Source organism: Puma concolor, chromosome C1 (assembly GCF_028749965.1).
Source record: "Puma concolor isolate L17-30 chromosome C1, mPumCon1.1.hap2, whole genome shotgun sequence".
In the NCBI taxonomy this organism is placed as follows: domain Eukaryota; kingdom Metazoa; phylum Chordata; class Mammalia; order Carnivora; family Felidae; genus Puma; species Puma concolor.
The window spans coordinates 86,655,397-86,682,981 of record NC_141674.1 but is presented as its reverse complement, the minus strand read 5'-3'; the positions used below and the strand labels follow the sequence as shown (position 1 = coordinate 86,682,981).

The 27,585-nt window shown below is 36.9% G+C and overlaps 2 protein-coding genes across 4 annotated transcripts in view; one reads left to right on the top strand and one right to left on the bottom strand.

Annotated features, from left to right (window-relative positions):
- Nucleotides 1-21,052, top strand: part of DPH5 (diphthamide biosynthesis 5) — a 51,820-nt gene extending 30,768 nt beyond the window's left edge. Inside the window, exons 6-11 of one of the 3 annotated variants that reach the window (XR_015254923.1) lie at nt 475-514; nt 1,955-2,058; nt 4,516-4,764; nt 6,270-6,395; nt 15,955-16,119; nt 17,987-21,052. Coding sequence is in view for 1 of the 3 variants with exons in the window: in XM_086717701.1 (XP_086573827.1) it covers nt 475-514; nt 1,955-2,058; nt 4,516-4,721 (350 nt within the window). In the remaining 2 variants the exon portion in view is untranslated. Of the gene's footprint in view, nt 1-474; nt 515-1,954; nt 2,059-4,515; nt 5,537-6,269; nt 6,396-15,954; nt 16,120-17,986 lie in introns of those variants that run through there. The other 2 variants (XR_015254924.1, XM_086717701.1) reach the window with 2 other exon arrangements.
- Nucleotides 21,053-22,065: 1,013 nt separating this feature from the next.
- Nucleotides 22,066-27,585, bottom strand: part of SLC30A7 (solute carrier family 30 member 7) — an 85,981-nt gene continuing 80,461 nt past the window's right edge. The window contains exon 11 of the mRNA XM_086717693.1: nt 22,066-22,747. Coding sequence (XP_086573819.1) covers nt 22,700-22,747 — 48 coding nt within the window. The 3' untranslated portion in view covers nt 22,066-22,699. The remainder of the gene's footprint in view (nt 22,748-27,585) is intronic.

Genomic DNA, 27,585 nt, shown 5'->3' with positions numbered 1-27,585 from the left:
TTCTGTTACATTACATGCATTAAAGCTTACGTTCTAGTGCCTGAAAAATAGGTTAAGAATAGGAACATAAGAAGACTTCTCAGTTGGGTCTGTGCACTTACCAGCTAGTAGAAATGAACACAAAGATTTGGATTAGCTGTTAGGTAGTGTATATGCCAATATTTATCTAACTCTTTCCTGTGTCTTCTTTTCCAAGAGGAAATTAGATCCTTTCAGGATGGTCTTAGGGCCAACCTCATGTTTGTTTTCTAACTAATGACCTTTACACACCACAAGCTTCCATTCTTCTGTATATTTCTATAAAAAAGTAGATGGATACAAGTGTGGCGGAAGAATGACATGAGCTCTGAAGTTAATATTTTGGAGACTTGACAAAAACGCTTCCCCCAAATTTAAATGACTCTACCGAAGTTGACACACGGGGTTTTGGATAAAGTAGTTAATTAAAAGAGAACTATTTTTCACTTCCTACAGACATCAAAGTAAAGGAGCAGTCTTTGGAAAATCTAATCAAGTAAGTTCTTATTCTGAGAATGCTTATGTCTGTTTCTAATTCCTTATACAATAAATTCTACTTAAAGGACATGGGTTCTAAAGATTGTTGAAAATTAGCTTTCCTTAACTGGTAAAAATTAATCACCTCACCTTATGACGTGAAAAGCAGTGTGATGGAGTGGAAACAGCAATAGATCTCATGGATTCAGGACCGTGACAGTAGTTGACACCTAATAGGCACTCTGTAAATATCTGTGGTGTGAATTAATGAATTGGTGGTCAGAAGAAGACGTGGATTTGAGTCCTGAGTCTGCCTCTGGTTATGTGCTCTTAGGCAAGCTACTTTGGTTTCCGAGTCTGCCTCCTATGTGTGATGAGTGCTAAAATCCTTCTTTTGCTTATCGAGGCAATGTGCAGTACAGTAGCTACTACCCACATATAATTAATGAGCGCTTGAAAAATGGCTAATGTAATTGAGGAACTGCCTTCATAATTTAATTTTAATTAATAAAAATACTCAACTTAGTTATTAGAAAAGTATATTTGGAGTAACTTCACTGTGTAAATATTTTGCAACCATGAATTTTATGAAATTTAAATACAGATTAAGTATTTCCAATGAAAATTTAACACTTGAATTAATGCTATAAGTATGAAATAGCAGATGTCAAAAACTTAGTACAAAAATAATCTCTTTAATACTTTTTATAGGAGTAAATGTTGAAATACAACATTGTGGATATAGTGGGTAAAATAGTATTGTTAAAATTAATTTTGCCTTTTTTTTTTTTACTTTTGTTAATATGACTACTAGAAAATTTAAAACTCTGTGGTTTGCATCATATTTCTCTTGGACAGTGCTGACTTTGAGGATTTTTTGGGGAGTCAGTAAGATAATCTGTATGAACTGTTTTGTAAGCTATGAAAACAGTATTTTTATTATGATCATGGGCAGATGTGGTAGGCTTTGAGGTATCAGAAGTAAACATATCTGACCCTCCAAGATTTTTAGATATTTACCACTTTAGTTTACTTTTCTTAGAGGAAGAAGTGAAAAGAGGAATATGTGGTTTAAACATGGTAATAAAAATGAACACGATAGAACCTGGTTAAGCCAGGATCTAGAACAAATTGCTGCTTAATTTGAACTGTTTTTGCCTGGGTTATCACTTTAAATAAAAGTAACTTTGATTTAGACATTTGTCATTAAGTTGTTGGACTTTTATTTCTGCCAGCATTTCGGGGAGATCAGAGGACACTTGAAGTAGAACAATGAAAAAAGCTTAAACTTAAACAATTATGGTATTCATGTTTTAGTGTATACTTAAATGGGTAATGTGTGAATGCTTCAAACCATGTAGACTGTGGTACCTGAGGATTCCTGGGGGAATAACTGCATTAAAAATGTGTTATGTAATTTCATGGCTGAGGACAGTGGCATCTAGTTTTATATTTACAGGGGAAGGAAGATCTATGAACCTCCTCGGTATATGAGTGTAAACCAAGCAGCCCGACAGCTTCTGGAGATTGTTCAGAATCAACGAGTACGAGGAGAAGAGCCAGGTACTCAAGGCCCTAAAAGGGTCTCATGTTTCCCCACTGCTGTACTGAGATGTGCACATGGTACAACTTCACACACACCCCCCACTTCTGAAGTGAGGTTCAGTGTGCTTGCATAGTACTTTTTCTTGTCTTTTTTTTTTTTTTTTTTTTCAGTTTTCACTTAAATTTCATAGGCTAAAAGTAGTATTGAAGGAAAAATATTGGAGTTCTTCCTAGGAACATTAATACCATTCAAGAAAGTGAGGATTTTTCACAAGTTAACAGTAAATCAGGTTTAATGTAAACATGTTAATAAATACATAGGTAAAATGCAGAACTTCCTTTTTAGCCTAAATTTATGGTAAGATCTATCCTGCAAAAATATACTTATTCTGCTTTTTCTCTTTGTTCTCACTGAGACTGGGAGTAGTTTTCCTCAGGATAAAAACAAGAGAATTTATCCTTATATTCATAATATCTAGACACAGTACGTGGTATATAATAAAATGTTTGTCATCAGTAAATCTTTATTGAGAGATTCTTTTTTTTTAATGTTTATTTTTACTTTGTGTGTGTGTGTGTGAGAGAGAGAGAGAGAGAGAGAGAGAGAGGGAGAGAGAGAGAGAGAGAGGCAGAGTGAGAACTGGGGAGGGACAGAGAGAAGGAGAGACACAGAATCTGAATCAGGCTCCAGGCTCTGAGCTGTCAGCACAGAGCCCGATGAGGGGCTCGAACTGAACAGACCGCAAGATCACGACCTGAGCCAAAGTCAGACCCTTCACAGACTGAGCCACCCAGGTGCTCCATTTATTGAGAGGTTTTTAAAAGAACTTGTCATTATATTCTGTTGTAAGTTGCTGACTGCCTTTGAGCACCAATCTCTTGATAGAAAAAATACATGAAGAGATTCTTGAATGACTGTTGCTTATTTTTTTTTCTCATTAGTAGGTCTCATTAAAGTTATGAAACAAATAATTTGCAAGGGTATTCCATATCCATAATTTTGTACACTTAAGCCTAAACTTGCATGCCTGCTTGTCCTTGTAGATATCATTGTCCCATTTTTTAAACATGTATTTCTTTATTTTAAGAGAGAGTGAGTGAGCAGGGGAGGGGCAGAGAGAGAACGAGACAGAGAATCCCAAGCAGGCTTTGCACTGCCAGCTTGGAGCCCACCTTGGGGCTCGAACTCACAAACCATGAGAACATGCCCTGAACCGAAATCCAGAGTCAGACGCTTAACCACCTGAGCCACCGAGGTGCCCCTCATTTGCCCCATTTTGATCATTGTTCAATCAAGACAGCTTTCCCAACTAAACAAAATCATGAAAAGGTCAGCACTTAAAAACATAAGTAATGTCATTATGCCCATTATCTGTTAAGGGCTCTGTAGTTTATTAAATACTTTCATGTCTGTTATCTCATCCCTTACAACTGCCATTTAAGATAGTATTATGTTTTGAAAAATGAAAAGAAAACTGAAGTTTGACATAGGTGATTATGTGGCCAAGCAAAAATTCAAATCTGTGTATTTATCTCATACTCCTCTTGTTTTTCTAGTATACCTTGGTCACTGGGAACATATATCAAGCAATTTATTAAAAATATAGGCAGGTTTGGAGCACCTGGGTGACTCAGTCGGTTAAGTGTCTGACTCTTGATTCAGCTCAGGTCATGATCTCATGTTTCTTGAGATCAAGCCATGTCAGGCTCCACATTAAGCATAGAGCCTGCTTGGGATATTCTCTCTCTCTCTCTCTCTCTCTCTCTCTGCCCCTCCCCCAATCTCACTCTCCCTCTCAAAATAAATAAACTTTAAATATTCATAAGTGCCTTAAAATATATATATATATATATATATATATATATATATATATATATATATATATATATTTGAGCAGATAATAAACATTGTTCACTCAGAAGCTGTATAAAGACAAATGCTGGGGCACCTGGGTGCTTAGTTTGTTAAACATCTGACTTCAGCTCAGGTCATGATCTCACGGTTCATGAGTTCGAGCCCTGCATCAGGCTCTGCGCTGACAGAGCAGAGCCTGCCAGAGATTCTTGTCTCCCTCTGTCTGTGTCCCTCCCCTGCTCATGTGCACATGTTCTTTCTCTCCTCTCAAAATAAATAAACATTAAAAACAAAATAAAGACAAATGCTAATCAGTTGTAAAGAGTATGGATATAGGCAATTGTTTATCAAATCCTGAAAACTTAAACTAGGGCAAGCCTTTGGAATTCCAAAAGGGTAAAGTTAGGAAGAACTGCTTTATATGTCAGGTAGTGCATATAATTTAGAAAAGCCTCAGGTAAATCAATAGATAATTGGTCTGTAATATGTGACTAAGGAGATTTAAGATATTCAGGGCTTCTTTAAATGTACTTTTGGTACTAATGTTCATTTTAATGTTGGACAGGATAATGCAATTGCTGATTTGAATGGCAGTATCTTTTTCTTCTTCTTCTTAATAGCAGTCACCGAGAAGACACTCTGTGTTGGCTTAGCCAGGGTTGGAGCTGAGGACCAGAAAATTGCAGCAGGCACTTTGCAGCAAATGTGTACTGTGGACTTGGGAGGACCGTTACACTCTTTAATTATCACAGGAGACAACATGCATCCATTGGAGATGGAGATGCTAAGTCTGTTTTCCATACCAGAAAATAGCGCAGAATCCTAAAGCATTGACGGAATGGAAGCATAGACATTTTCTATTGTTAGATGTTAGTTTCAGTCATATATGCACATACCCGTATTTGTATAATGAACAGTTCTTTGGTGTACCTAATAATTATAAAACAAGTGACCAAGAAGAAAGATCTTGACTCAATAATACTTAGTTTCCTGTGGCAGTGAGTTTTTTCCTTATGACATCATCATCTGTTGCTGCTATTTTGGTGATTTTTGAGGATGTACACACATGGAGCAGACCAAGCCTGAAAACTTGCGGATAGATATTCATATTGTTATTTAAAAGCAGTTTTTACTTATGAAATGAGTTTATACAATGTGGAACTTCCTTCTTTTTTAAAAGTCAGCTGTGCTGACCACAAGATGAATTGTCCTGACAGTAGTTGGTATTAGTGCTTTAAGCAGAGGTGGGAAGAGTAAGTACCACCCAACTGTCCTCTTACTTAAAGCTCAGCTGAGTACATGCCACAAAATGACATCTTTCTGAATTGCCTTGTCTTGTTTAGCTGACACTCTAATTATGTGGTTCATATTCTGCTGTATTTTGGAGGTTATATAATTGTTGAATTATAAATGTTCAGCCAGCCATGGACAGTTGCTGTTTGGTTTTAAATAGCATCTTTCACATCCAAGTGGACAAATGGAAAACTTAATGACTATAAAATATGGCTTTAAAAAATTTAAGTTTGAAGACATTGGGTTAGGCAAGATTTGTCATATCACTTAACTCAGTAATATGCCACCATATGTATGTAAGTAGTCACATTCTTTTTCCTAGTTATAAACAACTCTGCATTTATAATATTTCATGACTACTGTAGAGTCTTGTACTTTTTGTTCATAACAGAAATAGCTTTGCTACATGCTAGTTTGGTTGGTCTAACTCTGAATATTTCCATGGCTTAATCAACCATAGCTTAAATTTTGTTAAATTCATTGGAAGTTGAACATATACTTCCCTACTTCCTGGGAGCATTAATTAACAAGAGATTATTCTGACTTATTTCGTTTGAGATAAAAGGTATTTTAAATATATATGAAATATTCTGTTTTTAATCTGTTACATAAAAAGGGAGAGAGCCAAGGACATTTAAGTACCAGTTCTGTGTTGTTTTCTTCTGAGGCATTAAAGCAAGCATTGAAGAATTATATAAGGAAGGACTTCTGGCTTTGGTAATGGTGGAATAGCTTGTAATGTACAAGCCCTCCCAATTATAAACTCTGGGAAAAACATAACTGTCTGAAGACACTGGGGAATGACCAAAAGCAAGCTGAGAACTATACTTATATATAGCTTTTTCCCTCAGGCCATTCCCCAGTCTGTCTGCTAAGGGATGGCTAGAATTCAAGAGAAGGCTAGAATTCAAGAGTCTTATTGGCTTGAGGTGTCAGAGAAATTGGGGGCTGCTAGAGGAGCTGTAAAGTGAGGAGGAAATTCTAGAAATGGAGATGGCACTGAAGGAGGAGCCAGCCTTACAGTCTGTATACGAATCTCCTCTTAATTCTTTGGCTAACTGCTGAATTATGCTTTGTACAGGGGAAGACTCCATGAACCTGGTGGAAAGCCATAGCTGGAAGGCTGAAAAATCTGAGCAAAGTTTGTTGCTTTGTATTGCAAGGGAAAACAGTTTTGAGTTTTAATCCTGTCAAGTTAGAAGGCTTGGTAAGCACTTTAGGCTTTCTGTCAAATCTCTAGAATGGCTGTGTATTAGAAGAGACCATGCCCAGGACTAAGGATTTGCCTAAAACTAAAGACAAAACCTTTAACATAATGTAAAATCAATCCTCCATGAAATCAAGGTGATTAGTCCATAATTTAACTGCCTGCTGGAACAAATCTTAACACTTCTAGGGCATGATAACAAATAGAGTCTCTTTAGCATATCAACAGTGACTAGGAACAATAGTTGTAATGAATGTATATAGATGAGTGCTGTCAGAGAAATGGAAGCAAAAACCCAACTGGTTGGACCTAACAGCAGAGTGCAGATGACAGGTGGATAGAAATTGTCCTGATGAATAAAGGCTAAAAAAATAACTGGAAAGAAGAAAACAGCACAGTGCTTCAAAGTCATGGGGGGCAGTATTCAGCAGTCCAATGCATATGTAATTGAATTCCCAGAAGGAGAAGAGAGAGAAAATAGGGCAGAAAAATTATGAGTAGGTTAAGATCAAAATTTTCCCAAGTTTGGTGAAACTATCAATACATAGATCCAGTAAGCTCAGTGAACTCCAAACAAAATAAATGTAAAGAAAACAAGACCTAACACATCATAGCTAAAACTGATGAGAACCAAAGATAAGAGAAAAATCTTAAAAGCAACCAAGAGTGGGAGTCGGGAACCCACTACACACAGGGAAGCAATAAATGTTGGACTGCTTCACCTCAGAAACCGTGGAGGTCATGAGACAAAAGAAGGACATCTGTAAAGTACTGAAATTAAAAAGTAAAACCAAACCAAATCTTATCAGTCCAGAGTGGCAGAGTTCTTACATTTTATTTAAAGCAGTGGAATACTAATGGTAGACTGATCAGGTCTATGTAGGTTATGTATTGAAATCTTTTGGCAACTGCAATAAAGAAGAAAGAAGCAAAAAAAAAAAAAAAAAAAAAAAAAAAAAAAGGAATTAAAATTGAATACTGAAAGATATATGATTCATCAAAAAAAAAAAAAAAGGCAAGAAAGGAGGAAATATAGGTACAAAATATATAGGACAAATAGAAAAATGGCAAAATGATAGACCTAAATTTAACCAAATCAGTAATTACTTAAATGTAAACCAAACACTCCAATTAAAAGAACTAGATTTTTTTAAAGGTCCAACTATATGTTGTCTATAAGAGAGTTAAACTTTAAGTGTAAAGACACAAGATGAAAGTAAAAGAATGGGGGAAAAACAGACTATACAAACAGAAAACAAAAGAAAACAAGTGGCTCGATTAATAGAAGATAAAATGGACTTCAAAAGGAGTATAATGGAGATAAAAAAGGACTTTTCATAAAGAAAGGATAGTTCATCAAGAAGACAAAATCCTAAAGGTATATTCCTTGAATACCAGTTTTAAGGTACAGGAGGCAGAAACTAACAAAAGGGAGATACAGCCATATCTACAATCAGAGTTGAGGATTTTAACAACCTCTTGGCAACTAATAGGCAAAACATTAGCAAAAATACTGACAGTTTGAACAAAAACCATTTGCACCCAACTGATACTGAAAGATCACTACACCCAATAGTGGTAGAATAGACCTTATTTTCAAGCATGTATGAAACATTCAGCAAAGTAGACCATATGCTTGGCTATTAAATTAAAAGTCACCAGGGGCGCCTGGGTGGCTCAGTCGGTTGAGTGTCCAACTTCGGCTCAGGTCACGATCTCACAGTCTGTGAGTTCGAGCCCCACGTGAGGCTCTGTGCTGACAGCTCAGAGCCTGGAGCCTGCCTCGGATTCTGTGTCTCCCTCTCTCTCTGCCCCTCCCCCATTCACACTCTATGTTTCTCAAAAACAAACATTAAGAGGGGCACCTGGGTGGCGCAGTCAGTTAAGCGTCCGACTTCAGCCAGGTCACGATCTCACGGTCCGTGAGTTCGAGCCCCGCGTCGGGCTCTGGGCTGATGGCTCGGAGCCTGGAGCCTGTTTCCGATTCTGTGTCTCCCTCTCTCTCTGCCCCTCCCCCGTTCATGATCTGTCTCTCTCTGTCCCAAAAATAAATAAACATTGAAAAAAAATTAAAAAAAAAAAACATTAAGAAACAATTTTGTTAAATCACTATCACTAACAAAAAGATGTCTAGAAAAGTCCCAAATATTTGGAAATAACATTTATTGTAACTGAATAAAAACAATATTAAATATGAAAATTTGTGGGATGCAGGTAAAGCAGTTCTTAGAAATTATAGCTTTGGAAATCTATATTAGAAGACAAGTTTTAAAATCGATATGTTTCCATCTTAGCTAGAAAAAAAAGTGTATAAAAACTAAGTAGAAGAAAGGAAATACTGAACATCACGGCAGAAATCAGTGAAATAGAAAATGGTCAAACAATAAAATTAACAAAGCCAATGGAATGTCAAAGATTTTGAAGGCTAACAACAGTAAAAGTTGCAAGGATATGGAGTAACTGCAATTTGCCTGCTGTTGGGAAGAATATAAATGGGCATAACTACTCTGGAAAGTAGTTTTCAGTTTCTTATAAATTAAAGCCATGAACTAGTAAAATCAGTTCTAGGTATTTACCCAAAAGAAATGAAAACATTGACAAAACAATTGCATAAGAATGCTTTTAACTTTATATATTTATTTGCTTATAGCCCCAAACTGGAACCAAGCCATGTGTCCAATAGGAGAATAGATTTTAAAATTGGCTGTATTTTACAATGGAATATTAATTAGCAATAAAAAAGAATGAACTATTGACTCCTACAACATGAATTAATTTTAAAAACATGTTAGCAACAGGGAAAAGTAGTCACAAGAAAATAGTATTTGCCCATGGAGAGAATGAAGATTGACTGGCTGGGGATAATAGGGAACCTGAGGTAATGGAAATATTCTGTATCTTGATTGGGTGTTGGTTGTATGGGTATAAACATTTACCAAAATTCATTCAAATATATACATTTAGGATCTGTGCATTTTTCTGTATTAGGATTGCCAGATCAAATAAAATAATCCAGTTAAATTGAATTTCAGATAAACGTGTGTATGGGTGTGTGTGTGTGTGTACATACACAGAGGTGTATATATATATATTCAGAACAAGTATGTCCCATTCTGTATTTGGGACACATTTATACTACAAATGATTATTTGAAGTGAAATGTTACTGGGATCCTTTATTTATTTATTTATTTATTTATTTATTTAATTTATTATTATTATTATTTTTTTGCTAAATCTGGTGACACTATTCTGTATGTAATTTCACCTCAATTTAAATGAAATTGTAAAATGAAAAATGTGTATTATTTATCAGCGGAAAAGGAACAATACTATTTTTGGTCTGTCATGAAATCCCAGTGTTTGGTAGTTAAATTAGAAACACCTGAACACTACATTCATTTGTTTGTTTTTAGCTCTTTAAATTCTCAGTGAATCCACCCTTATAATCTAGACACAAAAGTTTCATCACCAAAAAAGCTTCTTCCCACTATACCTATATATTCATGCCCCTACCCACCCACTTCTTACCAATTATAGATATAGATATAGATATATGCACATACATACATACGAATGTTAAAACATTCACATTTAGGTTTTTATGTGACATGAGTTTTAATTTTTCTGGAGTTAGATAGGAGTGGGATTCCTGGTCATATGGTAGATGCACATTTAATTTCACAAAAATCTTCAAAAACGATTTGCAGAGTAGCTCTATCATTTTGCATTCCCACCAGTATTATGAAAGAGTTCCTGTTGCTCTGTATCTTTGCCAGCATTTCTTACTGGCAATATTTTCTATTTTAGCTATTCTGGTAAGTGTGTTGTGGTATGTCATCATAGTTGTGTTTTTTTTTTTGTTTTGTTTTATTAATATATGAAGTTTATTGTCAAATTGGTTTCCATACAACACCCAGTGCTCATCCCAAAAGGTGCCCTCCTCAGTACCCATCACCCACCCTCCCCTCCCTCCCACCCCCCATTAACCCTCAGTTTGTTCTCAGTTTTTAAGAGTCTCTTATGCTTTGGCTCTCTTCCACTCTAACCTCTTTTTTTTTTTTTCCTTCCCCTCCCCCATGGGTTTCTGTTAAGTTTCTCGGGATCCACATAAGAGTGAAACCATATGGTATCTGTCTTTCTCTGTATGGCTTATTTCACTTAGCATAACACTCTCCAGTTCCATCCACGTTGCTACAAAGGGCCATATTTCATTCTTTCTCACTGCCACGTAGTACTCCATTGTGTATATAAACCACAATTTCTTTATTCATTCATCAGTTGATGGACATTTAGGCTCTTTCCATAATTTGGCTATTGTTGAGAGTGCTGCTATAAACATTGGGGTACAAGTGCCCCTATGTATCAGTACTCTTGTATCCCTTGGGTAAATTCCTAGCAACTACTGGGAAGAGGAAACAACCAACAAAACTAAAAGGCAACCAACGGAATGGGAAAAGATATTTGCAAATGACATATCGGACAAAGGGCTAGTATCCAAAATCTATAAAGAGCTCACCAAACTCTACACCTAAAAAACAAATAACCTAGTGAAGAAATGGGCAGAAAACATGAATAGACACTTCTCTAAAGAAGACATCCAGATGGCCAACAGGCACATGAAAAGATGCTCAACGTCGCTCCTCATCAGGGAAATACAAATCAAAACCACACTCAGATATCACCTCACACCAGTCAGAGTGGCCAAAATGAACAAATCAGGAGACTATAGATGCTGGAGAGGATGTGGAGAAATGGGAACCCTCTTGCACTGTTGGTGGGAATGCAAATTGGTGCAGCCACTCTGGAAAACAGTGTGGAGGTTCCTCAAAAAATTAAAAATAGACCTACCCTATGACCCAGTCATCATAGTTTTAATTTGCATTTCCCTAGTGGATAATGATGTTAACCTCTTTTCACATGCTTATTAATCATTTTTGTATCCTATTTAATGAAGCATCCATTTCATGTCTTTTGCCTACTTTTAATTTGGATTGTTATGGTTAAGTTTTAAACATTCTTTACATATTCTGGACACAAGTCTTTGCCAGATACATGATTTGCAAATATTTTCTCCAAGTCCATAGCTTGTCCTCTTATTCCCTCAACCATGTCTTTAGTAAAAACAAAAGTTTTTCATTTTGATGAAATCAAAATCGAGAGTATCAGTATTTTCTTGTGTGGATCATGTATTTTTGTTACAATGTCTAAGAACCCATCATCAAACTGAAAGACACATACATTTTATCCTATGCTTTCTTATAGTTTTGCATTTTACATTTAGATCTAGATTTAGAGTTAATTTTTGTATGAAGTGTAAGTTTTAATGGAAAGGATCCTTTTTTTTTTTTTTTTTTTTTTTGCATATAGATGTCAATTACTCCAGCACCATTAGTTTTTTTAAAAAAGACTATCCTTTCTCCGTTGAATTGTTTTAGCACCATTGTCAAAAATCAGTTGGCCATATTTGTGTGGATCTTTTTGCTGTTATGTTGATTTATGTCTCCCTTCTATGATACCACACTGTCTTGATTACTTTAGGTTTATGGTAAATCTTAAAAATAGGTAGTGTGATTCCTCTAATTTTCTTCTTTTTTCAAAACTGATCTATTCTAGTTCTTTTGCCTTTCCATATGAATGTTAGAATGAACTTGTTGACATCTGTAATAAAACCCATGAGATTTTGATTGCATTTATTTGATTATGATGCATTTAGGTGTGGATATTTTGGGGTTTGACCTTTTTGGAGTTTGCTTAGCCTCTTGAATCTATAGGTTAATGTCACCAAATTTGGCAACTTTTCAGCCATTATTTCAAATATTTTTCCAGCACTGTCTGGTTCAGCACTGTATGCAGAATCCTTTCTTTCCAGGACTCTGATAACATGAGTGTTAGACATTTCTTATTGTCCCACAGATCTCTGAGCTCTTTTCCTTGCTTGCTTGCTTCCTTCCTTCCTTCCTCCCTCCCTCCCTCCCTCCTTTAATTCCTTCCTTCCTTCCTTCCTTCCTTCCTTCCTTCCTTCCTTCCTTCTTTCCTTTTTTCCGGCTGTTATTCTCTGCCATTCAGAATAGATAATTTGTTTTAAGTTTATTGATTTATTTAGTAACCTCTACACCGTGTGGGTCTTGAACTCACAACCCCAAGATCAAGAGTTTCATGTTCTTCTGACTGAGCCAGCCAGACATCCCTAGAGTGGATAAGTTTTATTGATCTGTCTTCAAGTTCATTAACTCTTACCTCTGCTGCATTTGCTGTTGAATCCATTTGTATGTGTGTTTTTAAATTTGAGTTACTGTTCTAATACTTCCATTTGTTTCTTTTTTATATCTTCTATTTTGTTTTAATATTTATTGCAAGATTATTTCTGATGGCTTATTCAAGTATTTTTATAATAGCTGCTGTAAAGTCTTTCTCAGATAATTCCAATATTGATGTCATCTCAGCCTCATCTATTATTTTTCTAACATAAGTTGAAATTTTTGTGGCACTTTGCAGGGTAATTTTTGATTATAGTATGGACATTGTAAATATTATTTTAGAAGATTCATTCTAGATCTTGCTTAGATTCTATGGAGAATGCCAATCTATTTATTCTAACAGGCAGTCAACCTGGTTAGGTTCAGGTTGCAATAACCAATCTACCTGTGGTCTATGGTTCCAGTGTCAGTTCACTTTTCAAGGATTGCGGTTCTCTTTGGATCTATTTCAAGTTTGTGCTACTCAGTGTGGGACCTAGACAGTCTGGGACCTAGTTGATTGGATAGTTTAGTTCTGAAGGTGTTTTGGTATGCTGAGTAGGAGCAGATCCGAGCATCAGTGACTTGAGCATGTCCCTTGGGGTTTGTAAACAACTTTATGAGATTGCTTTCCTGTGCCCCTCCCATTCCATGACCTCTCTGCCACTTCCTCATTTTCAGTCCTCTGCCAGAAACTTGGGGTTCTAGTTACTCTATTCTGTTGCTGTCTGTCTCAGAGCTTCATGATTGAGCCTACATCCTGACCCATGTGGAGGGACAGAAAGAAAAAAAGCAACAGGGGGTTGCTCTATGCTTTTGAAACCACAGCTCTAGGGGCGCCTGGGTGGCGCAGTCGGTTAAGCATCCAACTTCAGCCAGGTCACGATCTCGCGGTCCGTGAGTTCGAGCCCCGCGTCGGGCTCTGGGCTGATGGCTCAGAGCCTGGAGCCTGTTTCCGATTCTGTGTCTCCCTCTCTCTCTGCCCCTCCCCCATTCATGCTCTGTCTCTCTCTGTCTCAAAATAAAAATAAAAACGTTAAAAAAAAAAAAAAAAGAAAAGAAACCACAGCTCTAGGAAACAGAGAAAAATTCCCTCTTCTTGCTGATAGCTATTGTGGATTTCCATGGTTTTTGGTCACCACTACAGAATTGCTTGGAGGAAGTCTCTGGAAGCCAATAAGAAGCCTTTGCTTCAACTATTATTATTACAAGTGTAGTAACTTTGTTTTGTTGTGAAGTTCTGTAGAAATCTATCATCTGTGTACAAAGTATTGCTCAAGGGGAAGTAGTATGATGCACATACAGGACAGATAACCCCTGTAAAGTTGGACAACAGTCTGACCTCACTTAATGCCTAGGGTGGGAAGAGTGATGGCTAATCAGATAGATATTTATCATTTTGGAAGTGGTATGTTATTTTCAAAAGTCCAGGCCAAATAGTAGGGTTTTAATTGATGTGAAACTGTACTAAGATTAGATATGAATCTGAATTTCATGTTTATTTATATAGTGTCACTCTTTTAAAATACTGTTATCTGCCTACATTCAGGAAATACTTTCAAATGCTTTTGTTTTTTTAAATTTTTTTGTTTTTAATTCTTTGATTTTAGCAGTGGCTTGCAGTTTACTTGAAAGTGTATACAGAAACATTTTCCAAGGAGGAATTAAACTTCATATTAAATTAATCAATTTTCCCAATAAATTTTGATTGCCTAAAGTGTGCCAGACTCCATACATTTTGAGTATTATCTTACTGTTACCATTATTACTTCTCTTGGTTATAGAAATTTAGCAGATAACGTTGAAATGTACATTTAAAGTTAATAGCATGTGCTAAGTCTGAAATACGGTAGACTTTTTTTTAAACCCTTTTTTTTTTTTAACCTGGAAATAAGGCTGGATGAGCTGACAGATTGTTTGAATGAACTAGAATCTCATTGAAAGGTGGTTTTCTTTTTCTTTCATTTATTTCCTCCCTCCCACCATTCCTACCTTCATTTGTTTTTCCAGAATGAAAAATACTGAATTGCTGTCATTCTATCTGCATGTTGGGCCTGCTGGTCTCTCCCTGTCTGCTCTTTCCCTGGTCTAGAGTGTTGATTATTTTGCTTATTGCCATGTTGTAGGTAATTACATTGAACAGGGAGGAGAGGAAAAGCATTATGAGTTTCTAAAGTTGTTCAGAAGAATTTGTATTTGATGAGCATTAGGGAGCCACTAGATTCCTGAGCTGGAGGACTGATACCGAAAACTGAGAAGTGCACTTAGTCTGTCAGTACAGTAACAGGGTGGTTTCTGTGGGGAAGGAAACAAAAACTCTAGATAAAGATGAGGTAGTGGAGTATTGTAGTAAATAATTTGCTTACACCAGTATATAAACAGAAGAGGCTGCTCTGAGGGCGTGGTGATGGGCCACTGTAGTTTCAGATGCTAATTCTAGAGAACACAGGAAAGGCAGGGAGTCCTGGCAGGTGCTCTAGATCTAGCAGGTCAAAGTCCAGAGTACAGAAGGGCCAACAGAAAGTAATCAGGAAGCCAGGGTAGGGGAATGTTTTCAGAATGCTTGGGCAAAAGTCTGATTCTGCAGAAATCCCTTGTACTTCCTGCCTATGGCCAGAATTGTGTTTGTGGTGATATGGGGAGGCGGGGGTTGGGGGGCGGGGACTGACATGGAGGTGGCTCAAGCTGGGCATGAAAAAGACAGGAAGCTAGGTAGTCTCACATGCATGTACTCATCACGGACATCCCGGAATAAGGCAGTGGAAGTGGAAAAGGTGAATTTAAAAGATATCAAAGGATTGAAGGGAAGGATGTTGCAATAGGGAATTTAGAAAATGGAGGTGGCAAAAGCAGTGTTTTGATTTCCAAGCATTATGTAAGGGAGTCTGACAGAAACTGGTAGTTGAGAAGAGATTTGAGTGGGAAAAAAATACATTTTTTTTTCTTTGTTGATTTTGAGATGTATGAATGTAACCAGAATTAAGCCACGATGGCCTCTGATTAACTTCTAAAATATAAAGAGCAAAGCCGTATCAGCAGGAGCTATGGACATGGTTAGAAAGGACACATTAGAAGCACATGCAGACCACAGAAAAGGTGTCAACAGTAGACACACTAAAGATAAAGCCCTTATTACAGAACAGAGATTAATAGTAAAGAGGCTGCTTTAATAGACTATGTGTGAGAAGGTGGAATGAGTGGGATCTTAGATTTTGTGGAGAAGTGATTTTTTTTTTTTTTTTAACTGCTTCTGAATAGAGGGAAAAAATTTGGAAAGATAACAGAGGCTCATGTCTGGTTTTGGTCTTTATTTCTTGTAAGCTGATATCATACACAGGGAATGAGGTGAAAGAATAATTCAGGGTTAATCCAAATATCTGGAAACAAATACTGTGAGATGGTGTTCATCAGGCAAAATAATCAGAGCCACAATGAGGGCCTTCACATGTTAAGACCTTACCAATCTCCAAGCATCTCCTCTCTCTGGTGAGTTTTCTTGTTTTTTGGTCTTGAACACCATTCTTTAAGACTTCTAGGATTGATTCCAATACTTGTTTGGTTCACAGTGTTCCTTTCAATTTGTCAAACTAATAGACACAATTCAGGTGAAGGTTTTGAAACAAATTTTATTGGAAGAATTTTGTTACAATTGTTTATTCTTTTTAAATACATCTGAAGTTAAAATATATACATGAATGTCTTCAAGTAGAAAAAAAGTGAAATATACAGGATGGATTTGTTGTATTACACTTAGGCAAATCATAATTGTTCACTTTAGCATATTCAAACCAAAGTACAACAGTCTGAAATTTGACATTGCAATCTAGCCTTGTACTCAAACATTTGTTTAGAAATGTTTTGATCCCATAATCTTCACCAAAGGAATCAAACCCAAATTCAAACTTGGCAGGAAAAGACAGGGAGGTAAGATGTTGTAGGGGTATTTAGAATATACTGAGAAGGGATTTGGCAATTTTTAATTCACAGTATTTCTGATATAAAAAGATCCATTCTGTTTACTGATCAAACTCACCAATGTCGGGGCAAAGTATCAGTTGGGAAGAAATATCTCTGAAATTTTGCTATCAGAGGAAGCAATGGGATTACTTAGCAAATTCTTGACAGGATACTTCTAGTTCAAAACCAAATCTTCATTGAGGCTAACTAATGCATGATACGTGGTACATAAACAAAATTCAAATACTAAAATTAAAAATAAAGCTTTCTTTTCACTTAGTAAAAGGGAAATTTTACCGTGGCAGCAGCAATTAATTAAAAGAGATGAAAAATAAGAAATATAGAGAAGCTCTACTAAAATTTAAGATTTAGAGGGGAAAGGGGAAAAAAGGAAAAAAAGCTAAGAAATATTTAAATCACTTAATACACGTAGTGTTTGTTTTTTTGGAAGCACCTTTAGGATATACCACTAAGAGTTTTGGATAGTCCTACATATGGGGATAAATGAAACAAAGTATGTTATACACAGATCCTTAAAGTAATAGGAATATGGCAATTTTCCATAGAAACCAAGGAGGCAATATGGTTTCTCATTTGGCAATACATAATGTAAAAATTCAAGTGACCCAGCTTCCACGGTCCCAGTTCTGCCAAATTCCTATCCAACAACATGGATAACATCTCTATACTTGGTCTACTGTTCCTGGATTAAAATTGAGAAGCAGCTCACAGGGTTCCTTGAAAAAAAATGGCCAAAGTGAATACAAAGTCACTTACTTGTGCAAAAATGCCAAAGAAAAGCTGAGGTGTCTTCTGTAATAAACAATAAATTACTGGTTCTCTCTGTCCACAGCCCATACTTAATTTTGTATCCACTACCATCTACAAGAGTTACTCACTAGTTAACCAAACATTTACTGAGCATATAAGCTCGTGCTAAGTTTGGGGATAATGGGATGGATGAAGAGACACTTTTTTTGTTGTTTTGTTTTTGTTTTTGTTTTTTTTACAAACTTGCCAATATTACCAGAATTGCAAATACTAAATTTTCAAAGCCTCAGGAAGAGTTCAAAGTTCAGTATTATTATTAAGCATAGATTGCTACTAATTAAGAAATAGAGTTCTTCCTTGAAAAGGTGTCTGTACAATGTAATGTTGTAAATCAAATCCTCAGATCCCTCTCCAGCAGCACAAATTATTTGTACTTCTTGGAAGAGAATTCCCTCATCAATTAAGTTAACCTCTCTCTTAGCCAGGGTGAGTTCAGGTTCTCCTTACTCATACATAGGCTCTCTTCTGAATCCCTCCCTTTTTTAAGCAGCTGAATCTGAGCATTAGTAAAACTTTTTTTTTTCCTAAAGATTTTGAAATACTGATTCTGATTATTTCTTTTTAGTAAAGGGCCCTGCAGGGCAAGGAGGGGGTGTGAGGTGGCTGCACAGTTTAAATTCAGTGGCAAAGGTAGGAAATACGCATGAGAGCACTGAATGAAGGAATGAATTTAAGCAATGTATATGGAACTATTGCACCATAATCTATTTTGTCATGGTAATTGTTCACTGATTTTACTGGAGAGTCTGTTTAAGTCAGCTACAACTTCTTGGGTCTTTAAACCACAGCAGAATGAAGTACTTAATACAGCAGTCATCAGAAAAACACTGGATTTAAGGTCAGTACCTTACCACTGGCTATCCCTCAGGCAAGTCATTTAAAGTCTCCCAAAACAGCTTCCTCATCTGTAAAATAAAATGCAGTTAAGAATTCCTTCCCCAGAGCTGGGGTTGGGGTGGGATTTGAAAATGCTCTATCAATCATAAAAGCATGCAAAATTCTTTATTGAAATATGAGGATTTCAAATGTGATAACCTGGAAAAGACCACACAAAGAACCTGACACAGAAATACTAATATACGTTGACCCCCAATCTTTCTGTTTTAATCTGTAGTTAGGAAATGGTTAAACATAAACCAAAAGATGGTCTCATCAAAAAGACTCCCATCTATTTAGCTTTTAACTATACTTCTCTGCAAATGTTTTTCTTTTGATACGTAATTTTTCATTGTATTTGTGGGTCTAGATTCTATGGTAGAGATCTAGATGACTAAGGCTTCTGGTGGATCATGTCTTGAAACCATCTTCTTCCATTAATAAAACTTTTAGTGAGCTTCAAAGAATAACATTTATTTATTTTTGCCAACGTTCTTGTGAACTGTAAAATAATTTGTTTTGAAGATGGTAACAGAAAGAAAAAAGTTTAACTTTATCAAGGTAATGCTTTTATGTTGAAAGTAAGCAATTGAATATTTGGGGTCCAGGTAAGACTTCAAAAATTCACCCTATTGATTTAAAAAACTTGTTTGGTTCTGTATTTCATTTAATGCCCAATTTTGTGTGGCTCTGAGAACAAATATTAAAAACTCAAAAGCTCCCTAAGTAATAAAACTACCAAGTGTCAAGACTGAAATGGTATATATAACCCGTGAGAATTAGCCTAGTTTCTGAAAAGTACCAGCCCAGAGAATATAAACAAAATAAAGAAACTAAGCAATCCTTAAACTGGGTTTAGCCTCGAGCAATTAACAGAAAATTTCACTCACAAGTTAAAAGTATCCAAGAGCACAGATGTCATTGTATTTTAAAAATCAGGAACTGGTTTCATAAGAGTAAAAAAGTAAAAGAGAGTACAAAAATTATATTTTCCACAAAGAATATTCTAAACCTCATAATGAAAGTATGGAAATAATATTCTAAATCTCATAATTACTTATGAAAAACAAGACAAACTCCATTTATAAAGTGCCTTAATGTACCAAAAATGGAGGTCAGCTTCCCTTTATTTACAAATGATTTTTCATCACATTTACAGAAAGGCAAATATTACACTGGAGAGGCAGCACAACAGAGTAGAAAGAACTTGACTTGGAGTCAGAAGACCTGGGTTCTAGTCTTGGCTTTGCCACTAATTCTCTCTGTGACCTTGAGTAAATGACAGCATTTCTGGGCTTCAATTTTCTCATCTCTAAAATGAGAGGTAGAATGAGACTGCTTTTAAGGACAGTCCCTTAGATGTAAAATTCTGTTACGCAATGAAATCTTTTTGTTCTTAAATCCCAGCATTGTAGGAGCATGCCACAATGTTAATAATCTATACAAAATTGATTATCCCATAGTAGGTAAAAACATCATAGAACATCTCATCAACTACATTTGGAGTCACTGACTGGGCTACTTTACAAAGGTGCACAAGTCACAGTATTTTGGTTCCTGGCGTATACATGTAGGCTTTGAAGAATGCCGAAGCATCTGGATACAAGGTAAATCCCAGTGCCACTACCTACTACTTCTTTATGCCTCTGCACAAGACAGCTTGGCAACAATGAGAAGAATACGGAGCTACAGATTACACACTGCCCCTCACAAAAGTGCACAGGGAGTCAGCAAAATAAAACACACACAGTAAGCCCTTTGAGTAATATAATCTAGATTTCAAAACGCAAAACTAATATAGGTAATTTCAGTTTGGGGAAGTTTACCTTGCTAAGTAAACTGCCCCAGAGCAAAACAAATTTGTTCTCCAGAGAATATTTTGGTTTTTAAAAAATTGGCAAAGTTCTACTCAGAGATTCATCCCCCTCCCTTGAGCCCCAAGAATTACTTAGCTCAATAATAAAGACCTCTCAAATCTTTAACAACAATCAGGTAATGTTTCTGAGTGGAATTATCTATTTTAGCAGTACACCTGTGCCAAAAACACAGCTGAGACAGAGTATTTGTTATAACAGTATTTGTGAGAACAAAGTTGCTTTTTTTTCACACTAATTTGTCCTTACTGCACACACAGGTTTAAGGACATTTAATTAAAGCATAAATGTAAATGCCAACCTGCTAAATCATACAAGCTGGCAACCTCTTGTAACAGGTGCAAAATTAGAGTTCCATATCAGTCTAATAATGTGTATGCTCAATGCCTTATCAAAGAAAAGACATACGCATGCACTTGTGTATTGAGAATATAGTTAAAATGATGCAAAACTTCACTTGGAGTGGAGGGCTTGGTGAAAGGCAGAACTGCATCTGCAAATGCACTGGTCAGTTTTACGGGCCAGTGCAAATATTATCTCCACATGTGAACAATCAGTACAATTACATATAATATTAGTTTTTAAAGGCACACAACCAAAATTCCTGCCTTCATCTAGACTCACATTTTCCACAATATGCCAAAACCCACAGAACACCCCAGGCTTCTATCAGGCTTGGTAGTGGATGAAAACTTCCAAATGACTACTTAGACTTATAATGAAAAAGCAGTACATTATCAGGACGTTTCCTTTTATACTTTCCCTCCTTAAACATCTCAACAGTTGTTTTCGTCAAACATATTCTGTTGCAGGAATTCTTAGCTTCAGAACTGCCTGGCAGTAAGTAGAAATGCTTTGAAAATACTGCTTAATCTGCAAAACGGAGACTGTCAACAACTCATAGCAATCTGCAGCAGTTTAGAAAAGCATAAAGTAGTCCAGTTTTCCTACTATAGTTCATAAACTGTAGATCAGAAATAGGGAGAAAGATACTCTATAACTTAGACAAAATAACAGCGATTTCTGCCCCATCAGTGAAAAAGTGCTTATTATTGGTTTACATTCTAAACAAGTATTCCCATCCTGCAGGGTTTTTTCCCCCAAGAATTCAGTTTTTTAAAGTTAAAAGGGAAGATACCTTATGATAAAACAAAGAACAATGGGTAAATGTCTATCCAGATCAATATTTCTTCATAAACCACAGAGAATCTTTGAGTGTTCAAGCACTTGTCATCTCAAAGCACGATTTTATTTTTCAAATACACCAGAACCCAGAAATCAAGTTATTACTTCTAAGACACCTGTTTTATCACAACTGATATCTGTATCTTATCACAACTGGTATCTGTATCTTATCACAACTGTATCTTCAATAGTTCAAACTCAATAAAATGTTGCTTTTAGGATTTCTGAAAGCAACTGTATTTGTGCAAGGCTTGCACAAGAAAACAAATTGTATGACTTAGCATTTGAAGAATGAAAAAACACAATAACATTGTCACAACCATTTCTGCCTTCACTCTACATTGCCTTTCCTTTCATTAAGAAAATCCATCAACAGCGAGGAGACATAGCAAAGGTTATCACAGACAAGTAGCTTTTAGAGAAATTAGGGATTTAGCAGATGTTTTAAGTTAGTCAAAACAACCATCTGTAAAACAAATGCTTTGCAAAGTTTTGAAAATACAGTCCATGGAATAATGCAATGTGATAACTGAATTTGATTTAAAAAGCAAAATAACACCTGTTTTTTGATGAGGTAAAGCAGAAGGGGAAACTTTTCATATATTTAAACCTATGCTGGAAAGACACGAAAAGACAATCTGTATACATCACTAACAAGAGTCTTCCACCTTGTACAGATTACAGAATTACCCATTAAAAAACATATGCATGACCTTTGATGGTACATTTTTATGCTGGCAAATACATTTTCTGATACAAAGGCACTTTGAAAACCCAATATGGTTTGGTTCATAAGTTTGCAAGGTACAAACAATTTTACAAACATATGATTATACTGAAGAACGTCAACAATCGTGACATTACATATAAAATGATTTCTTTTTTTTTCTTTTCTTTTTTTTTTTTTTTTAGTAACACTAGTTTTGTGGAAAGGAAGCAGTGGCTTCCATCAGCTTCAGCGAAGACATTCAGATGCCTGGAGGCCCATAGTCCGAATTCTTACTGGCTAGGAGAACTGGGAGTGAGGGCATTTTTGAAATGGAAAAAGAAAAGAAAGGAAACAAAAACTAACATCCTGGAACAAAACTAGAAACCTCAGAAATCAAAATGGTTTGGAGGGAAGAGCACAAAAGACAAGACCAACAGTCCAGGAGGGACCCTCTTAACTCTGATCCCTCAGCTGTGAAGTCCTGGCAGAGCACAAAAGGCTGACGCTACCTGGTGTACTTGGAGCTGGGGACTTGTAGTGACGATTTCCGTCTTAAAAAGCTAGGTACAGTGTTTTGGATTGTACAGTACCAGAAATACTGGGTCCCCCAAAAAGGACAATTTCTTTTCATTCATTACATGGCCGCAAAGTCAATCTGTACATAAAGCTGTCTCACTCCAGCCTGAAAAGTAAAAAAAAAAAAAAAAATTAGAAAAATCAAACAATAACACACTACACATTTCAGAAAATTAATTTAAAAAAAAAACTTTTTTTTTTTTTTTTAAAGGAAAGCATTACTTTTCTCTTCTGCCTCTGGAACAATAATTCTCTATTTTTCATCATAAAGGGCCAGCAATGTTACTTTAGAAATAAGCATAGTGACAAGTTGCAAAAAACATCCTTCATTTGCCTCTAGGTAAGAAAGCCATGCTACTGATTATAAACCATGTCGCAGCGAAATTTGGAACAATTAGGTTACCCGTGTGCTGTTACTCTGCCAGAGAACACCATAGTGCTTGCTTAGTTGGCTACTAAAATCATAAATCGATCCAGGCCCCATCTCCCTGTGACGGATGATTAGTAAACACTTACGTATGACCATCTGTTGGTCATTTAAATACATTCTACTCCTCTCTTCCATTTTGGATATGAACTCACTATTCAAAGACCGTTCTCTAAATTGCCACTAGCTCTCCTACATTACCAATTTTTGTGTATTTGCCGCCTACAATTCCTTTTCTCTCTTCTCTTGAACACATTTCAGCTGAACTTTTGCCACCCACCACTTTGCAAAGCTGTTGGTCAGGGTCGCCTCCAAGGTGCTCAGACCAGTGCTCACTTGTCAGTCCTCTTAGCAGTTAGTCTATCAGCAAGGACACAGGCGATCTCCTCTCCTAACGAAAACGCTTTTCCCCTCTTGGCTTCCAGAGAATACTCACTGGTAACTTTTTACCTCATTTATCAGTCTTCCTTAATCTCCTTTGGTGCTTCTTTCTCCTAACTTGGAATACTAAGCACTAACTACCCAAAGGCCCAGTCCTCAGATTCCTTCTTTTTCTGCACTGTTCCCTAGCTGATCTCGTCTAATATCCAGACTTTCAGTACCAGGTATATGCTCATCCTCCCACATTTGTATTTCCACATTGGAACCTACCAACCGTCTACTTGACAGTTTCAGCTAGATGTCTGACAAGTATTACAACACAGCCAAACTGAACACTATTGCCTCCCCTCAAAGCCTGGTGCTCTTGCATCTTCTACGCTTCAATCCTACCCTTAATGTTACAACTGAAAGACCTTTCTCTCACACTCAGCCCATTAGGAATACCTGTTTGCCTCACTTTCAAAACACCACAGTCCCAGAATCTGACCACTTCACATCACCTCCAATTGCTGCCACTTTGGCCTGAGGCACTCTCATCTCTTGCCTGGATTTGGTAATGGCTTCCGATCTAGTTCCCATGCCTTTGCCTTCCTTTGGTCTACGTGCAGCAGAACAGTGGCAGTGGTATCACTCCAGCCCTCAAAGCCTACAACTGCTCATCTTCCTTGGTCCTTACAGTGGCCTACAAACCCCCGTGACCTGGTCCCAATTACCTCTCTGACTCCTCTCCCCTTGTTCCAGCTTCACTTGACCCTTCTGCCACTAACAGCATTCCCTGAGATAACCATGTGGCATGCTCCCTCTCCGGTCAGACACCAGTGAGGCCTACCCTATATAAAATGCATTCGGTTCATTTATCCAACAAGTATGCTCCCTACCCTTCCCTAACCCTGATTCCCCTATCCACAACACTTACCACCTCCTGACACATTATAAAATTTAGCATTTGCTATGCTGCTGTGTTTACTGTTGCTCACCCATTATCATGTAATCTCTCCAAAAAAAAGGATTTTGTCTTTTTTTTCACTGCTGACCTCTATACCTCAAGTAATGCCTGGCACAGAGTAAGTAATAAATGTTTACTGGATGAACAGAAATTCTACTAAATTCCTTCTTTCAAATAAAAATAATTGTTTAAATGAAAGCATACAATAGTTTAAGAATTTTCTTGTCAGTACCACAGAACGAAAGGTAAATCAGAATATTAATGGGAAGGAAAAGAGCCAGAGTGGGGGATAAAAATCTATTAACACTACCATCTTGAGGTAATTTCTAGCATGGCTTTATTTCCTAGCGTTCACGGCGGAGGGCTCCGCACAGCACTGATGGGTGTGTGGGAGGAGCAGGAGCAACTCTGATGGGATAAAACACTGGGGAGACCTGGAAGCTTCCCAGCACAGAACACCCTTCAGCTCTCTTGCTGCATTAAAAAATAATAATAAAATAAATCTTTGCTGTGGTCAAGTTAAAGCTGTTATTCAAAATTGTTATTCAAATTTCCGGAAAATACATTTAATAGCAGCCTCTCCTTAAAGAGGCTTCTGGCAGAAAACAGAAGGATTTGGGGCTAACATTTAGAACAAACCTCAATTGTCTCATTGTAAAAGCATCGATACATACCAAGCCTACTCATCTCACACAACTGTTACATGTTCATCCAGTATTTGACAAATGTTTAATAAAGCCTTGTTCCATACCAGGCACTACTGGAAGGAACATATGTGAACATATAAGAAAGGATTTCATGTGCTATTAAAGTCTACGGAAACAAATTATTATGATTCATTCTAAGTAATTGTATTTGATTTACTCAACCCAGATGGCCTCTGAAATAATGAAGGAACTCTTCTGCAAAATTCCCGTATGTCTGACCTTAAAAACACAACTTCGGCCCAAATAACTGGCTTAATTTCTTGTCTCTTTTAACAAAATTCTTAAAGTAAAATGGGCAAACTAAGTTGGGCTCCTGTCACTAGCCCTGTCACTTTCCTCACTCCCAGCCCTACTACAGTGAAAATGGTAATAAGAAATGAGGTTAGCCCAAGGCAATAAAAAAAGAGGAAAAACAAAGAGGCTAGGTAAATTGATCTTTGCATAATCATGAGTTAATTACTCAAGCTTATATCTTTCCCCTGAGAGGCTACAGCTTTACATAAAAGCTTGGTCTAACAGAAGCAGTCATTTTGCTTCATCCAGCTGTCCTGAGGGGGACAGCCTCAAGTCTTCCAGCTTCCCATGTTCCTTTCTTCGTTTCCTTCAAAGTAGAGAAGCAGAATTGCCAAAGAATCCTATACTGAGTCATGTACTCCCTGAATGCAAACCAGGTTTTCAATACAGTTTACTCACCATAAAGAGAGGACAAATACTCTAGCAGATCAAAACAGGGCTTGGTTACGTTAAAACATTCTACCACTGGGATGGCACCAGGAGTCATAGCCTGGCAGGGGATTGTCTTTAAAAAGTGAAAACTATATAATATTCATTGTATCTTATATCATGAGAGTAATATAAACCAGAACTCAGTCAACACTTTTTAAAACTAAGACTTATTTTTTAACACACGTGCACTGCTAAGAAAATAAATGTTAACCTGGTGCCATAGACTTAGAAAATCCTCAATAAATACTCACTGTTGTGGAAAGACAAATGACTCAGAAACTTTTAAAAAATTAGGAAAGTAAACAGGAAAATGGCTACAGAAAATTCTGGTTTGTGTTCTCTACCAAATTCTACAGAAGCTTTCTACTTTTTAGTTTTTGAATATATAATATTAACTTTATCCTTTTATTTATTTATTTTTAAACATTTATTCATTTTTAAGAGACAGTGTAAGTGGGGGAGGGGCAGAGAGAGAAGGAGACACAGAATCCGAAACAGGCTGCAGGCTCTGGAGTTGTCAGCACAGAGCCCAATGCTGGGCTTGAACTCGCAGACCATGACATCATGACCTGAGCCGAAGTTGAACACTTAACTAACTGACTGAGACACCCAGCCGCCCCTGACTTTATCCTTTTAAACTGAAGTGTTGAAAACTGCCTTACTCTTGCATGTAAAACGAAAGCATCTCAGAATTAGTGAAACAGCGAGTGAATATGATAAAATTATTTTTTAATTTTTTTTTAACATTTATTCATTTTTGAAAGAGAGAGACGGAGCATGAGTGGAGGAGGGGCACAGAGAGAGGGAGACACAGAATCCGAGACAGGCTCCAGGCACCAAGCTGTCAGCACAGAGCCTGATGCGGGTCTTGAACTCATGAACCATGAGATCATGACCTGAGCCAAAGTCGGATGCCCAACCAACTGAGCCAGCCAGGCACCCTGGTGAATGTGATGAAATTGTAAGTCATGAGCAATAACTTGGGCCCGGGTTCCTTCTTCTAAAAATTGCAAATAATAGAACCTGTTTTGTAAGGCTAGATTATTATGTTAAGCACCTGTCAAAATGCTTGGCACTGGTGGGCTCTCAATAAAGGTGATTTGCTACTGCTATTATTTTCTGCCCTCCATCAACCAACCAATGAAAGCTTAAACCTTGTGGATTAATTAAAAACAATAAACCTAGGGACCTGTCTGCCTCACATCCTACGGCTGTTTGCTCCAACCTCCTCAGAAGGTGCACATACAATGAAAAAAATGTAAAGTTGGATAAGGAAAAGTTGAAGAGTTGGGAAGCAGAATTGATACATAAAAATTAAGATTAAAACCATCTACAAACAGGAAAGGGGTAGGTAGCTTCTCCCACTCGCTACCCTTACCCTCCAGCAGACATGAGGCTGGGGGAGGTCTATGGTCAGAAAGGGAGGGATCAGGAGCATGGAGGGATGGGGAGGTTCCTGAAACGTGGGTAACTCCCATTTGCGCATGTGAAGAGGCTTTCTGGTTCCTTCCTGGATTATCAGTATGAACTTCTATTTTGAGGCTAGAGAATACAGCACAAAAAGCTGAAGCAGGAAGCGGGGGTTCAGAACTTAATATGCATAACAGACACAGGAGAGTAGAAAAGATTAAAGAAATCATGATAGAAGTTCTATCACTGAATAAAGAGCATGTCTTAAGCTTGACTGTCTTCAGTGCTTTGTGGAACTGAAGAGGGCAATGAAACTGAAGCATACTTGAGATTTTTTCTTCAAACAT